Below are 15037 nucleotides of genomic sequence, written 5' to 3' on the forward strand. Positions count from 1 at the left end.
AACTTTTAAAGTGCGCCCCTCCACCTTTTTTTTTTTTTAACTTCCAAAAAATTATTTTGGCATGTGAAATTATTTCACAGAAATATTTTATTTGGCTTAAAACTCATTTCTGAATAACCATATTTTCTCTGCCCATATAAATACAGTTCTGATTTAAAATTGTGGTTTGAATTAGAGTTCAGTTTTTGTAGAGAAATATTCAGAATCTCTGATGGGAGGAAAATAAGGGTGCCTGGAGAAACAGAGGCATCTATGGGGACCTTTGTAGTAGGTGTTTGACTTTCTTTTCCTTTCCGAACCCCTCATAGTTAATACCATCCTTTTAGCACCATTCCTTAAATTCCGAGTTTCCCCCCAGTCTCAAATATCAGAATACATTTAAACTACTGCTTGAGTTTAACAGCCCTTTGTATTCCACATCACAGTAGCTCAGGGACAAACTGTGTGTTCTGATAGTGAGTTTAGGAAATTTTAACCCTGTCATTTTCACCTTAAGGATGTTTTGACTCTATCTTTCTGAATACAGAGACTTTAATAAAAATCATACCAATCTTAGTAAGTTTTCATCAAGAAAGTATTTTTGATTTGGACTTTTAAACAGTTTGATTTCTTGATCAGTTTTTCATAGAGCAAAGTTAAAATTTTCTACTTTATTTTACTAAAATTTGTATTAGGCTCAGCTCTGCTTTGTGAATTTTACTCTGAAGATGTCTGTCATTTCACTTTCTCTCTCTTTTTATTTTATTTATTTATTTATTTATTTTTAGAGACAGGGTCTTGCTCTGTTGTCTAGACTGGAGTGCAGTGGCGCAATCTCAGGTCACTGCAATCTCTGCCTCCTGGGCTCAGGCGGTCCTCCCGCCTTGGCCTCCTAAGTAGCTGGAATTACAGGCTCATGCCACCACACCTGGGTAATTTTTGTATTTCTTCTAGAGACAGGGTTTTGCTATGTTGCCCAGGCTGGTCTCAAACTCCTGAGCTCAAGCAGTGTGCTTACCTTGTCCTCACAAAGTGCTGGGATTACAAGCGTGAGCCACTGTGCCCAGCCTGTCTTTTTTTAATATGAGACAGTATAGTGTAGTGTTATATCCTGGTTATGTTCTAAAGTAGTACTGTCCAGTAGGAATATACTGTGAGCCATGTGTAATTTTAAATTTTTTAGTGACCATGTTAAAACAGTAAAAGGCTATAGGTGAAATTAAGTTTGATAATATATTTTATATAGGGACAGGCACAGTGGCTCACACTTGTAATCCCAACATTTTGGAAGGCTATGGCAGGAGAATTACTTGAATGCGGAAGTTTGCGACCAGCCTAGGCAACATCATGAGACCCCATCTCTACAAAAAGTCAGAAATTAGCTGGTTGTGGTGGTGCACACTGGTAATCTCAGCTATTCCTGAGGTTGAGACAGGAGCATGGCTTGACCCCAGGAGTTTGAGGCTGCAGTGAGCTGTAATCATGCCACAGCCTGGGCAACAGAGCGAGACCCTGTCTCAAATATATATACACACACATATATTTTATATATAACCCAATATAACCAAATTATTATATAGACATGTAATCAATATACAAATTATTAATTTTAGAGGAAAGTAGGTAGGAGAAGGGAAATCTCAGAGAAAAGGAAGGTGAGGATTGGGGGTAGGGTAGCTAAGTTTCACCTCTGTTTCTGTGCTATCTTTCTGTAGCCTTGGGGAGGAATGGATGAATAAGGAGAAGACCATGCCCATCTTTACTGGCTCTTACTTTAGTTTGTGAGTGGGACAGTTAAGTCAAAACAGTAACAAGAGATTGACTTATTTGCTGAGTTCTATTTACATTCAGAATGTAGTACTAGAAAAGGCCCAGATAACACCATGTGCTAGTAGTATACATGTGCACATTAGGAATCTAAAGTGTCTTTTACTGACTCAGACTTTAATAACAGTCCTGTCCACCCCCACGTTTTCGCCCTCTCTCTCCCCTTCTCTCTCTCCCTCTCTCATCCAAGTTTAAATTCCTTACTGGAAAGACAGGAAAGGAAAAGTTTGTAGTAGATTTTCCAAATACAGACCTTGCTTTTATAATATGGTTATGGCAACCATCTCTGTTTTGGTAAAATTGGCCTATTATATGAATGACATTTTGCAAGTTAGATTTCTGCAATTTAGGAAAACCACAAGCCATCGTAAACAGTTAAACAAGATATTTTATAATGAATTTAGTACCACAAATCGGAATTTTGGGCATTGTACAGAAGCATTGTACAGAGCAGAATGAAAACATAAAGCATACCTGGCCTCATCTGTAAGGCTCAGAGGAAAATTCTTTAAGAAAGTGAGTTGGAAACAGAGACATGAAAGGTGAATAGGAGTTAATAGGCAGTCCTGATGGAAAAGAGCTTTCCAGGCAGGAAAAAAAGAAAAAAAATGACAAAACATTTGCAGAATTCTTACAGTGGGAATTTAGAGTCTAGAAATATACCATACATTTATGATCAATTGATTTCCAACAAGGGTGCCAGAAGAATAGTTTCTTCACCATATAATGCTGGAACAAGTGGATATCCATGTGCAAAAGAATGAAGTTGGACCCCTACCTCACACCATGCACAAAGATTAACTCAAAATGGAGAGTAGGCCTAAATTTTAGAATTAAAACTATAAAACGCTTAAAACATAGGTGTTGGGTTAGGTATAGTTTCTTAGATATGACGCCAAAAGCACAAGCAACAAAAGAAAAACTACATTGGACTTCATAAAAATGGAAAACTTTTATGCTTCAAAAGATATCAAGAAAGTGAGATGACAACTCACAGAATGGGGAAAAAAATGTTTGTAAGTCATATCTGGTAAAGGAACTTGTATCCAGCTACTACTAGGAAAATACAGCATAATTCAAAGAAAAAGGTTTGTGGCAGAGTCTAGCATTTGGATGTGAATGTTTCTAGATAGAGCTCTCCTCTTCATTTCTTTCAGAACAAAAACTGATAATCTAGCTTAAAATTAGTGAGCATCTCTTTCAGCTCAAACTATTCATTTCTGGCATAACAGCTGTAAACTCCGTGTTTGATGGAGAGTTCCTTAAGTCCAGAAGTCCTTGCCCTGTGGCGTGGCTGAATTTAGGAACAGGGTATCTCCTGTTGTAATTCTAGACTTTGCCTTTAATACTGCTTAAATTCCAGCTATTCCAGCAAGATTTTATGGATTTTGCTTCCTTTTAAAAGATTAATTTAAAAATAAAATAGTCCGGGCATCTTTCTAAGCCAGTCGTAAGCTGTAGTATCTTGATTTGTATATTAGAGCCGATTATTATATTTTGCAATTTCCTTACCCCCAGAATGGTTTGTCCTATCTGCTGCATCTTGAGCCATGGTCTTAGTTGTGTTAGATACACTTCTTAGTCAGCTCACCAAAAACAGTCTGGCCAGGAAAATAGAAAAAGGAAAATATTAAATTGTCCTTTCCACTTCCTCCCATTAAATAAGAGTGGCTCTGGAAATGTTTCATGCAAGGAGGCAGTGATGAAAATATCTTCTTTGCTATTAAGTTTTTAAAGAGGATGAAAACCTTTCTTGGTTTTTCAGCGTTGTATTACAGAGTTGATTGCTTTCTTGGGAGTAAACCATGTGAATTAATGCACTCTGGCTTCTAGAGGATTTCTGTATGAGAGCCTGGTTCCCTGGACCAAAGAAGAAATGGAAGTTATTGAATATTCCCAATTAGAATAAGTGTATATATTCAGAGGTTATAATAAAGATCTCATAAATCTCATTATATAGTCATCCAGACTATTTTAATCAGTTAATGGCTATCTTTTTTCACATATTTTACAACAGATGAGCTCCGACAAGAAATGCTGGATGATGTACAAAAGAAATTGATGAACTTAGCAAACAGCTCAGAAGGAAAAGTGGACAAGTATGCTTTTTCCTTTTAATGTTTGTATATTTTGTGGAAATTGCTTTTATGGTTAAAAAAAAAAAATCTAAATATAGATGTTTATATGTGATTAAATTTTTCAAAAGCCTTTTTTCCCCTTGCTCTGTAGTGAGGAAGGATGCAGCTTTAATGAGAAGTCAGCAGAATCACTTACCTTCTTTTATTTTTAATGTAGATTTTTTTCCAATGCATTTTTTTTTCTTAAAACCATATGGAAGAGCTAAAATATCACCTCAGTAAGAAGTACTTAGAAAATAAAAAATTTACGTTTACCATTCTTTGTTGCTTCTTTTACTGTCCTTAAATGAATGTAATCTTGCTCAAATGTATTAGATCTGAAACCTCGGTATCTATGTAACAGTAGCTCCTTTAATATTTTTAAAATGTACATATTATTAGTAAATTTTTAATAAATTTGGATGGGGAAATATAAGCATAACATTAAACACAACAGTCATCACCATTTAAGTTTCTGCTTCAGGTGAACATTGGCCCAGTCAGGCGCTTGGAATTACTAAGGAGGCACCACCTCAGTCAGTTACTGGGTTGAAGAAAGTGGGTGGCTAGTAAGTGAGGTTTTAAAAGGTATACATCGGCCGGGCGCGGTGGCTCAAGCCTGTAATCCCGGCACTTTGGGAGGCAGAGACGGGTGGATCACGAAGTCAGGAGATCGAGACCATCCTGGCTAACATGGTGCACGGTGAAACCCCATCTCTACTATAAAATACAAAAAAAAAAACAAAAAACTAGCCGGGTGAGGTGGCGGGCGCCTGTAGTCCCAGCTACTCAGGAGGCTGAGGCTGGAGAATGGCGTAAACCCGGGAGGCGGAGCTTGTAGTGAGCTGAGATCTGGCCACTGCACCCCAGCTTGGGCGACAGAGCGAGAAAAAAAAAAAATACATTTTGGGATGTTTGAAATATTCTTTTTTATTTTATTTTGTTTGAAATATTAGACTTGTCAAGATTTTTTAAAGACACTTTAAAATATTTTGTTTAGACTTTTTAATAAGTAAATACTTAATTGTTTAATATAATTAAATATTTCTATGTTTAGTGTTTGCATGCACTTAATGTTGAGTTCACTTGAGCTGTTTCTGCCTTTATTTTCAGAGTCCTAATGAGAAACCTCTTCATTGGTCATTTCCACACACCGAAAAATCAGCGTCATGAAGTGTTACGGTTGATGGGGAGCATCCTGGGCGTCAGAAGGGAGGAGATGGAGCAGGTGACTGGATGATGAAAGCCATCTGAACACATTCATAACCCAGATAGTGGCTTTGTAGACAATTACTTCCTTTTACTCTATGTAACTTTTACTGAGTGTAATTTTCCCAGTGTGGAAATGGAATTACTTCATACAACATTGAAGAGGCTGATTTGTTCAATATGTATGATAATAGTTTAAATGTTTTGTAACTTACAAACCACTTCTCATATCAGGTTGCTGAAATGTTGAAATATCCCCAAACTTTCATTTGCGATGGTGCTTGGGATGGCATTTTATTGTATTTGTAGCCTCTATCAGTAGGAAACGTTTACTAGGACTTGAACTTGAAGAGCATGCTTTACAACTATCAGAAATTATGTAAAACTGGTCCTTGTTTTTTTTTCTTGTACTGATAATATTTGTCTGTTTTAAAATAATCTTTCAGTTGTTTCATGATGATCAGGGCGGTGTTACCAGGTGGATGACTGGGTGGCTTGGAGGAGGATCAAAAAGTGTTCCCAACACACCTTTGAGACCAAATCAGCAATCTGTGCTTAATAGTGTAAGAACCAATTTTATTCTTGCTTAAGGTGAATAGTGAAATGACTGTATATTACATTCACTTACAAAGAATCAGATTTCTTTTTTAAATTATTTTATACAACCCTTTTATTTTGAAGTTGCAGAAACTGAGTTCCAGAGAGGTGATTAAGCTTAAGGATAACAAGCCAGTTTTCATAATTTATTGCATATAGGTTTTATTTTAACTTTATATGGTGCTTTTATTTTTCAAAATATTAACTTTTCCTTTGTACTTGATCATGCTGCCATAGGCAGTCTTGCTACTAAATTATGATAGCAAGATAGAGGATTTATTTTATTTGTGTATATATGTTCCAAATCATTGAGCCAGTAAATACTTACTGAGTACCTGCTATGAACTAGACTGTTCTAAGCATTGAGGATGCAGCTGCAAACTGGATAGACAAGGCGCCTGCCCTCATAAAACTTAGATTCTCAAAGGAGGAGGCAGTTAATAAACATGAAAACACAGTGCCTGGTATGTTGTAGGCTCTAGATGAATATTAATTGAATTGAGTAGCATTATGAGTTAGAATGTGGAGTTTCTTTCTCTTAGTTTTTTGTTACTGTTTTTGTTTTTGTTTTTCTGAGACAGAGTCTTGCTCTGTCGCCCATGCTGGAGTGCAGTGGCACGATCTCAGCTCACTGCAGCCTCGGCCTCTTGGGTTCAAGCAATTCTCCTGCTTCAGTCTCCCGAGTAGCTGGGATTACAAGTGCCCACCAGCAAGCACGCCCAGCTAATTTTTGTATTTTTAATGGAGACTGGGTTTCACCATGTTGGCCAGGCTGGTCTTGAACTCCTGACCTAGTGATCCGCCCTCCTCGGCCTCCCAAAGTGCTGGCGTTACAGGTGTGAGCCACCACACCCGACCTCTCTTACTTTTTTAATAAAGAGCACATGAAGGATAGGTGACTTACCCAGAGCTGGTTAAAGATAAAACCCATTTTACTTGACTGGCATAAAATTTAATTTAAAGGAAAGGTCTACACTACATTATTTTAATCTGATAATGTTATTGGTGATCTTTTGCTGTTATATTCTTTGGTTGGACCTAACTAGAAAATTTTGTCTAATGTGTGTTTTCCTTTCATTTAATTTTTTATGTTTGTGTTAATAGTTATTAAAATGATCAGATTCATTAAGTGCTATTCATTGATGGCAAGAAAAATAAGTATTATCAGTTGGCTAATTCTGACCATGAGGTGCTAGAAGTGAGTGTTACCATCAAAGACTATTGATTAAATTGTTAAATTTTTGTAATGATGATCGTCTATCTAAAGTGCTAGTATTTTAGGCTGGGTGTGGTGGCTCACTCCTGTAATCCCAGCACTTTGGGAAGCCAAAGTGTGCGGATCACAAAGTCAGGAGTTTGAGACCAGCCTGACCAATATGATGAAACCCCATCTCTGCTAAAAATACAAAAATTAGCTGGGCGTGGTGGCACGCACCTGTAATCCCAGCTACTCAGGAGGCTGAGGCAGGAGAATCACTTGAACCTGGGAAGCGGAGCTTGCAGTGAGCCGAGATAGCACCATTGCACTCCAGCCTGGGCGACAGAGCAAGACTCCGTCTCAAAAAAAATAAAAATAAAAAAAATGCTAGTATTTTCAATTGTTCACAAAGCTGATTTGTTAAAAAATTATTCAAATGGCATGATTAGTTTTTAATATTTAATTAGAAAAGCTGGTACATGTCCTTAGTTGTAGTGAATATAATGTAATTATCTAGCCTAATATAACCAAAATATTTTTTCTTAGTCTTTTTCAGAACTTTTTGTTAAATTTCTAGAAACAGAATCTCATCCATCCATTCCACCACCAAAGCTTTCTGTTCATGATATGAAACCTCTGGATTCACCAGGAAGAAGAAAACGAGATACAAATGCACCAGAAAGTTTTAAAGGTAAAACTAGAGATTTAATTTTTCTATAATTTAAAAATTGAATGTTTAATGTATGATTATGTTTCACAGTGATATTAACTAAATGTTTAGTGTTTTTGAAACTGTGTAATGAGGACTTCCAGAATTCCAATAAGGCATCAGACTTTTGCTTCATATATTCTTGTAGCAATCTGATATTTAATTGACTTAGATTAATTTAAATGGTAAGAAATATCCTCCCTTTGTATATCCGAATAATAATTCTCTGTCTGCCTAACCAGCTTTGAATTATTCCTCTGGAAGTAATGGGGAACTGGTTACATCTTTCTTGGCCACCTGCTTTCCTTTCTCACTAATGGTGTTTCTTGCTAATCCAAGTTAGATGTGTGTATATAGTTTGAGAAGGGTTTTTCTCCTTTGAAAATTTAAGTGCTACACTCAGTAACCAAACATAGGCATGTTAATGTATATAAGCGCAGTTTAACAAACTGACTGAGACTCCAAGAATGTAGAAATCACTCTTTTATGTTGAAAGATCTTCCTAGAGCGGATGGTTGGTGGTTGTTAACATGTGTACATATTTTTCTGTCCCACTAAATTGTAAGGGTTTTATTTATGTTCATGTCATGTATACTGGCATGCAGGAAAATTTGTCAAATTGAAATTGAATTATAATCTGTTGGACAATAAACAAATTCTTTATTGAAAGAGCTATTTTCTGAAATCTTCATATTTTAATATAGACTAACATGTTTACTAATTGGACTGTAAAGGTATATGTTATATACTCATTTATATCACACATCAGTGCTTAAATTTGGATAAAATAATAAAGAATTTATATTCTGAAATTTTTAAAACTTCTGTCATTTAGATAAATATTTCTATTTTTCTGGACTTGTATAGGAAGGGAAAGTAGTAAAATTTATCAGCCCTTTAGATAGTAGTTTTGACTGCTAAGTTTAGTGAAAAGTCATGACTTTATATAAGAGATGTAGACTATACTGAAAACAGTTTTTCTTGTTACACTAGGTGGTAGCATCTTGAAATAGATTCCCAAATTCGTTATGGCAGGCTCTTTCCCTCCCTATCTTCCCTTCCTCCTTTCCCCTTCTTTTCCCACCCTTCCTTCCCCTTTTCTTCCCTTCTTCTTTCTTATCCCTCTCTCTCCCTCCCTTCCCCTTCTTTTCTCTCCCTTTTCTTCCTCTTTCCTACCTTTCCCCTTTATTTTATTAAGTCCATGCCCAGCTTGATTTGCATTGATAGGATACAAAAGCTAGTGATGGTTTGGGTTGATATAGGCATTGCATGAACAAAGCAAGCTTAATCTTTAATCCTGAATTTGGAAGTGTGTCAGAGCTCACTAGGTAACACCGGAAGCTTGCCCAGAGTTTGGAAAGTTGTCATTCACAGGAAAGTACAGCTTGGGAACCCTAAGAGTGCTCAGTGATAAGCAGATTTGATGAATTTGTCTTAGTGCTTTCTTTGCTTTAGGAGGTCTTTTTATTTGAGTTTCCCATTGCTGAAGTGGGTACCTTCAGAGGATTGCTTGTCTCTTACCATTGAAGCTGTTAGTGGTGTTGGGTATTAAAGCAGAATCTGTCCACTAAAACATTAGGAATTTACCTATTCCAATAAAAAGGAATTGTATTAGCCCAACGTCACAGAAAAATAATCTAATCAAGATTGTTTTCAAACCTTTGACCGCCTAAAACATGATCAGGTAAGGTATGTATATATTGTTTTTTCTTCTGAACTGTTATTGTAATATGGGTTTGTTTTTCTTTATTATAATTATTTGGGGAAAATATAACTCCTCAAATCCTTCATTATTCAGGTGGGTAAGTAAAGAGTTTGCCTTGCAACATAGATGACACCATTTAAAAAGCTGTTATTATGGTAAATGAAGTTCATCAGTTACATAACTGGTATTTAAGTATAAAACAGGAGTTTTAATGTGTTTAATAAAGTATTAGATAAGCATACAAATACTATTCTCCTGCCTTTTCTTTCCCTATTCATTCCTCTTATTCCTTATCTTCTTTCATCCTCCTGTCATGTATAGCATTGGTTTTTTATCAGAAAATGTTTTGAAATACCAAGAGTGAACATTAGTCAGATTTTAGCCATACAGATTAGTATTTGTGTTTAGGAATTGAGGCCTATTTGTGCTTTCATTTTTTTTTTTTAATTTCAATTTTTTGTTTTTGAGATGGAGCTTTGCTCTTGTTGCCCAGGCTGGAGTGCAATGGTGCAATCTCCAGTCACTGCAACCTCTGCCTCCTAGGTTCAAGCGATTCTCCAGCCTCAGCCTCCCAAGTAGCTGGGATTACAGGCACCCGCCACCACACCCAGCTAATTTTTTATTTTGTATTTTTAGTAGAGATGGTGTTTCACTATGTTGGCCAGGCTGGTCTCAAACTCCTGACCTCAGGTGATCTGCCCACCTCAGCCTCCCAAAGTGCTGGGATTACAGGCGTGAGCCACCGCGCCTGGCTATGTTTTCATTTTGAATTAAGAACAGTCCAAAAAGATGTGCTGAATATCAGTGTTATTACTGTCAAGGAAGAATTTTTAAGTTGATAAGTGATACATTGATTATTTTTATTTATCTGTTAATCAATTTAACAATATTACATAGATAACTTTCTTCATGCTATTACTTATATTCAGAGAGTTATTTCATTTTGACTTCTTTGTGCAAGATAGGAGACTAAATCCATATTTTATTCTTTAGATACAGCGGAATCCAGGTCTGGTAGAAGAACAGATGTAAATCCGTTTTTGGCTCCTCGCTCGGCAGCTGTGCCTCTTATTAACCCAGCTGGACTTGGACCTGGTGGGCCCGGGCATCTTCTTCTCAAACCCATCTCAGATGTTTTGCCCACATTTACACCTTTGCCAGCGTTGCCTGACAGCAGCGCTGGGGTTGTGCTGAAAGACCTTTTAAAGCAATAGATGATTCTCAGCCAGAGACAATCTAGCACTTTAAAGAAACCATGAACACTATATGTATGTACTTTATCACAAAGTGGCCTTTGGGAAAAAGTCATGTATTTGTTCGCAGTTATGCGTTCTCTGAATTTAATAAAAATATTCCTAATGCTTTTAGAAACTGCAGGTGTCAGGAGCAAGTGTTTGCTATATAATCTGCTTTATTCCTTCTGATTTGACCTAATTTAAGCTAGGAACATTTAATTTATCTTTTACCTTAATTTACAAAAATACAGACAGACAAAAGTACTAGTTCCTTCTATGATTTCCAAGCTCATTTAAGCTAGAGATTGTGGTTTATCAAGAGAGTTGTTTTTTTGTTTTTGTTTTAATGAAGGATAAAAAAATACTAGTATTGGCTTCTCTGCATAGTGCCAAAAGTTGATTTGAAGCATATATTGATCATCTTTAGAGGACTTTGTGGAGACAGGCCAACAAGATTGTTGCTGGAAGGTGATAGGTACCCTGAGGTGAAGTATGTATTTGGTCCTGTGCAATATTATCATGTGTGTAGATTCTTTTTTTGTTTGTTTTAAGTAGAGATGGGGTCTCACTATGTCGCCAGGCTGCCCTCAAACTCCTGGGCTTGAGTGATCCTCCCACCTCGGCCTCTCAAAGTGCTGGGATTACAGGCATGAGCCATCGCACCTGGCCCTGTGTGTAGATTCATGTGACTACCACCACAGGCAAGACACAGAAGACTTCCATTACAAGCATCCCCCATGTTGCCCTCTCATAATCATTGCCACCTCTCTCCCTGGCCCTTCCTCCTTAATCCCTGACAACCACCAACTGTTCTCCATCTCAGTCATTTTGTTATTTTGAGAATGTTATATAAATTGAATCAATATATAACCTCTTAAGACTGGCTTTTTTTCACTCAGCATAATCACCTTGAGATCCATCCAAGGTTTTGGATGTACCACTAGTTTGTTCCTTTTTATTGTTGAGCATATAGTGCAGGTATATCACTTAGTTTTAGCAGCTAAGCTATCTATTTAAAGATACCATCTTAAAACTAAATGTTTCTTTACACAAATTCATACAACTTTCATATAAGCATTAAACCATACAGCTGCATCTACATAAGTATAATTAGCAATATCACTGAGCATGCCACTTCCTGCCTCTGTCCACAGTGTTGACATACGAGGTACAGCAATCCGAGAGTCAACTGTTCTCATCACGGTGGCCACTGAGGGCAGTGAAATCACTTTGATAGCACCAGTACCCAGATGTTTGAAACTTAAAGTATTTCTTTAATTTTTCATAAACCCATTATTTAAAAAAAATCCCAACTTGGAACTTAACTGTATCTGGATGTTCATATTTTTATTAGTTGTTGAAGTTGTACATTTAAAAAGACATTTCTTGCAAATTTTGTAAATTTCTATATGCTTTTAAAATAGAAACATTTGTATAACAAGGAAGGATGAAAATAAAACAAATTCAAATATGTGAATAGTCCTGGCTGAGGTCAGAACTGGATTTGGTTATTTGCAGGTTTTACTGTGATTAACTGTACTTTCTAATGTATTTGGAAGACAAGAAGTCTTAATTCCATGTTGATGGGTGAAACTTGTTTTTCTGAAAAATGAAGTAACTGAGAATGCTGCTTCAGAATGTCTTGTATCTCCTTAGATCACTAATTTATATTGCCATTCTTTATTTACTATACTTTAAAGGAAGTTGTCATACAAGTTCTATATTAGAACTGTCAAACTGCCTCTTCTTGGTTTTTGCCTATTATTATTTCTCTGTGAGTTATTACTCCTTGGTTTTTATATGCTCCTAACAAAGATACTTTCACTGACTATCCTACATTATTTGCTGCTTGCCACTGAAATTTCATTTCAGTGTGGAGAAATGAAATACTACTTTCTAAGTTAAAAAAAAAGACACATGGTCCTTTATTTTTAAGAAATAGAATATGTAAAAAAAGTTCTCTTTTAATTTGAAAAAGAGATGCATGGTTGGTATTTAAGTACTATGTCATCATATTTGAAATGCCTTTTGTGATATTTTTGAGTATTTCCTTCTCTGACCAAAACAAGTTGTCCCCCTCTCATCCCAGAGTTCAACGTAAGTTTAAAAGCTGTTGTGGGTGGATTGCATAGCTAAACATCACAGAGCATATTAAATGGCTGCTATTTAAATAAGTATGTGACCTTGTCCTAAAGCTATAATACTGGCCGGGCATGGTGGCTCACGCCTGTAATCCCAGAACTTTGGGAGGCTGAGGCGAGTGGATCACCTGAGGTCAGGAGTTCAAGACCAGCCTGGCCAACATGTTGAAACCCCATCTCTACTAAAAATACAAAAATTAGCTGGGCATGGTGGCAGGCGCCTGTAATCGCAGCTACTCTGGAGGCTGAGGCAGGAGAATCGCTTGACCCTGGGAAGTGGAGGTTGCAGTGAGCAACCACTCCACTGTACTCCAGCCTGAGCGACAGAGCGAGACTCCGTCTCAAAAAAAAAAAAGCTATAGTACCTAATGTTTTCATTGTGCCATTGAAACTATAGCTGACTGGTATGTATACTAAGTGTTCGTTGATCTAAACCAGATGTAAGTCATCGAGTTTTCTGAAACTTAGTTGTGTCAGAGATGAACCACCTGCTCACTGAACCATCTTAGTAACCAGACAGTGATGAAGCATATAATTCTAATGTTGGCACAGGACATTGCTAACAGTGCGTTTAACTGCAATATTTTAACTACAGTAATTTTTCTGTTTATTTCTCTATTCACTCAGTAGAATTTGTGGTTGAATTCCACCTTCGCTGCCATAGTTTTTTTTTTTACCACATTCCTAATGGTTTTCAACCTCTATACTGTAGTAGAAAATTCATCCAACTACTGAATTTAGTTTTAGCATAATACTGGATCAAATTGTTTGAATTTTCATTCCTGTCATTTTTGCTTTTTAAAAAATGAAACAAAACTAAACAACAAAACCGTAGGAAAAAAGGAATGGCTTCTTTCCAACTAGCCAATTAAAACGTCCTAAAGCCTTAGGTTTCTTTTAACGTCTTAATGGTTAATTGAAAAGGGTACAGAAACTATCAAAATACTTATCCAATCAATGGGGGGAAGAGCTGTGTCTTCAGGGACAGGAGAGTGATGAGAATTTTTTAGGATACGCTATTATGCGTCACACTTAAAAGCATTTGAACCTGATTTTTAAAGAATGAAGTTTTCCACATATCGAAGTATTTAAAACATCTTCCATCCACAAAAAATTTATCTTTAAGTTTTGTAAATATCAAGTAAGTATAGATGATATTTATTTTATATATTCCTATGGAAAAAAATGCTGCTTTAATGTTCTGACATTTGTGATTATTTGCCAGTCTTTACTTTTTAATTTATTAAAAAGTTAAATACTTATTAAGGTTTCTCTATGTAAAACAATTTAAATTGTCTTTTGATTTTTAGAGAAATATCTAAATGTGGGAAATTTCCAACACAACCTTAATATTAGGTTGTGTTATTTATAGAGCTAAAGTTAATGCATTTTTGAATTTCTCAGGAGCACTGCAAGGCAAAAAAAATACTCCAAATAAAAATGATATATGTAAGTTGGCAATGTCTTCATTCACAATAAAAAAATTTTTAGCAAACAGCTGCTGACTTTTTCTTTAGAAATGACTTACACATGTTGTTTGTAGCAGGAGTTGATGAACTACTGAAGCTAATGTCTTTATTCACCGGATGTCTGCTATTAGGATACTGTTTGAGCCTTGGAAATTTTAAGCATGAACAATTTATAAGATGCTTGAGATTATGTATGAAAACAGGATTTTCAAATCCTGTTTTCATACATAATCTCAGAAATTCTGTTTTCATACATAATCTCAAGCATAACCTCGTCTCAACAAAAATACAAAAATTAGCCAGGCATGGTGGCACATGCCTGTAATCCCAGCTACTCAGGAGGCTGAGGTAGAAGAATTGCTTGAACCTGGGAGGTGGGGGTTGCATTGAGCCGAAGTCACGCCATTGCACTCCAGCCTGGGTGATAGAGCGAGACTCTGTCTCAAAAAAAAGATTAAAAGAGGATCTGAGAGGTTTTAACCAGCCTTTTTTTTTCCTTCAGAGGGTATTGTACATCATTGGCCTCTGGTCCTTTTGCAAGATAATCAGTATGTCTTCATTTTTTCTTAGCTGTGGATCTTGAGTGCTGCTAAGTGGTTCATATGATGGCAATACTGGAAGGATCGTGGCTTTTAAAGTTGACAGCATGATTGGAGTACTGATTTTGACCCTTTCTGTGTGACCTGTCAGAATTAACCTTGACTGTGGGTCTTATTTTTCTCATCTCTGAAATGAGCCAGCACCTACCTAGTAAACCCCATGGGGTTAGATTCAAATGACACATTCATTCACAATGTTTATTAAACGAATAAATGTGCCACTTGTGGAAATGCCTTCTAAAGTCCAAAATT

The 15037-nt window shown here is 36.4% G+C and overlaps 1 protein-coding gene across 2 annotated transcripts in view; it reads left to right on the plus strand.

The window, feature by feature from the left end:
- LOC105467544 (thyroid hormone receptor interactor 11) overlaps positions 1 to 14214 on the plus strand; it is a 69582-nt gene extending 55368 nt beyond the window's left edge. For both annotated transcript variants that reach the window (XM_011717204.2, XM_024788430.2), the window contains exons 17-21: positions 3824 to 3905; positions 5037 to 5151; positions 5579 to 5695; positions 7474 to 7618; positions 10335 to 14214. In XM_011717204.2, coding sequence (XP_011715506.2) covers positions 3824 to 3905; positions 5037 to 5151; positions 5579 to 5695; positions 7474 to 7618; positions 10335 to 10555 — 680 coding nt within the window. In that variant the 3' untranslated portion in view covers positions 10556 to 14214. The remainder of the gene's footprint in view (positions 1 to 3823; positions 3906 to 5036; positions 5152 to 5578; positions 5696 to 7473; positions 7619 to 10334) is intronic.
- Positions 14215 to 15037: the final 823 nt, after the last annotated feature.

Source organism: Macaca nemestrina, chromosome 7, assembly GCF_043159975.1.
Source record: "Macaca nemestrina isolate mMacNem1 chromosome 7, mMacNem.hap1, whole genome shotgun sequence".
In the NCBI taxonomy this organism is placed as follows: Eukaryota; Metazoa; Chordata; class Mammalia; order Primates; family Cercopithecidae; genus Macaca; species Macaca nemestrina.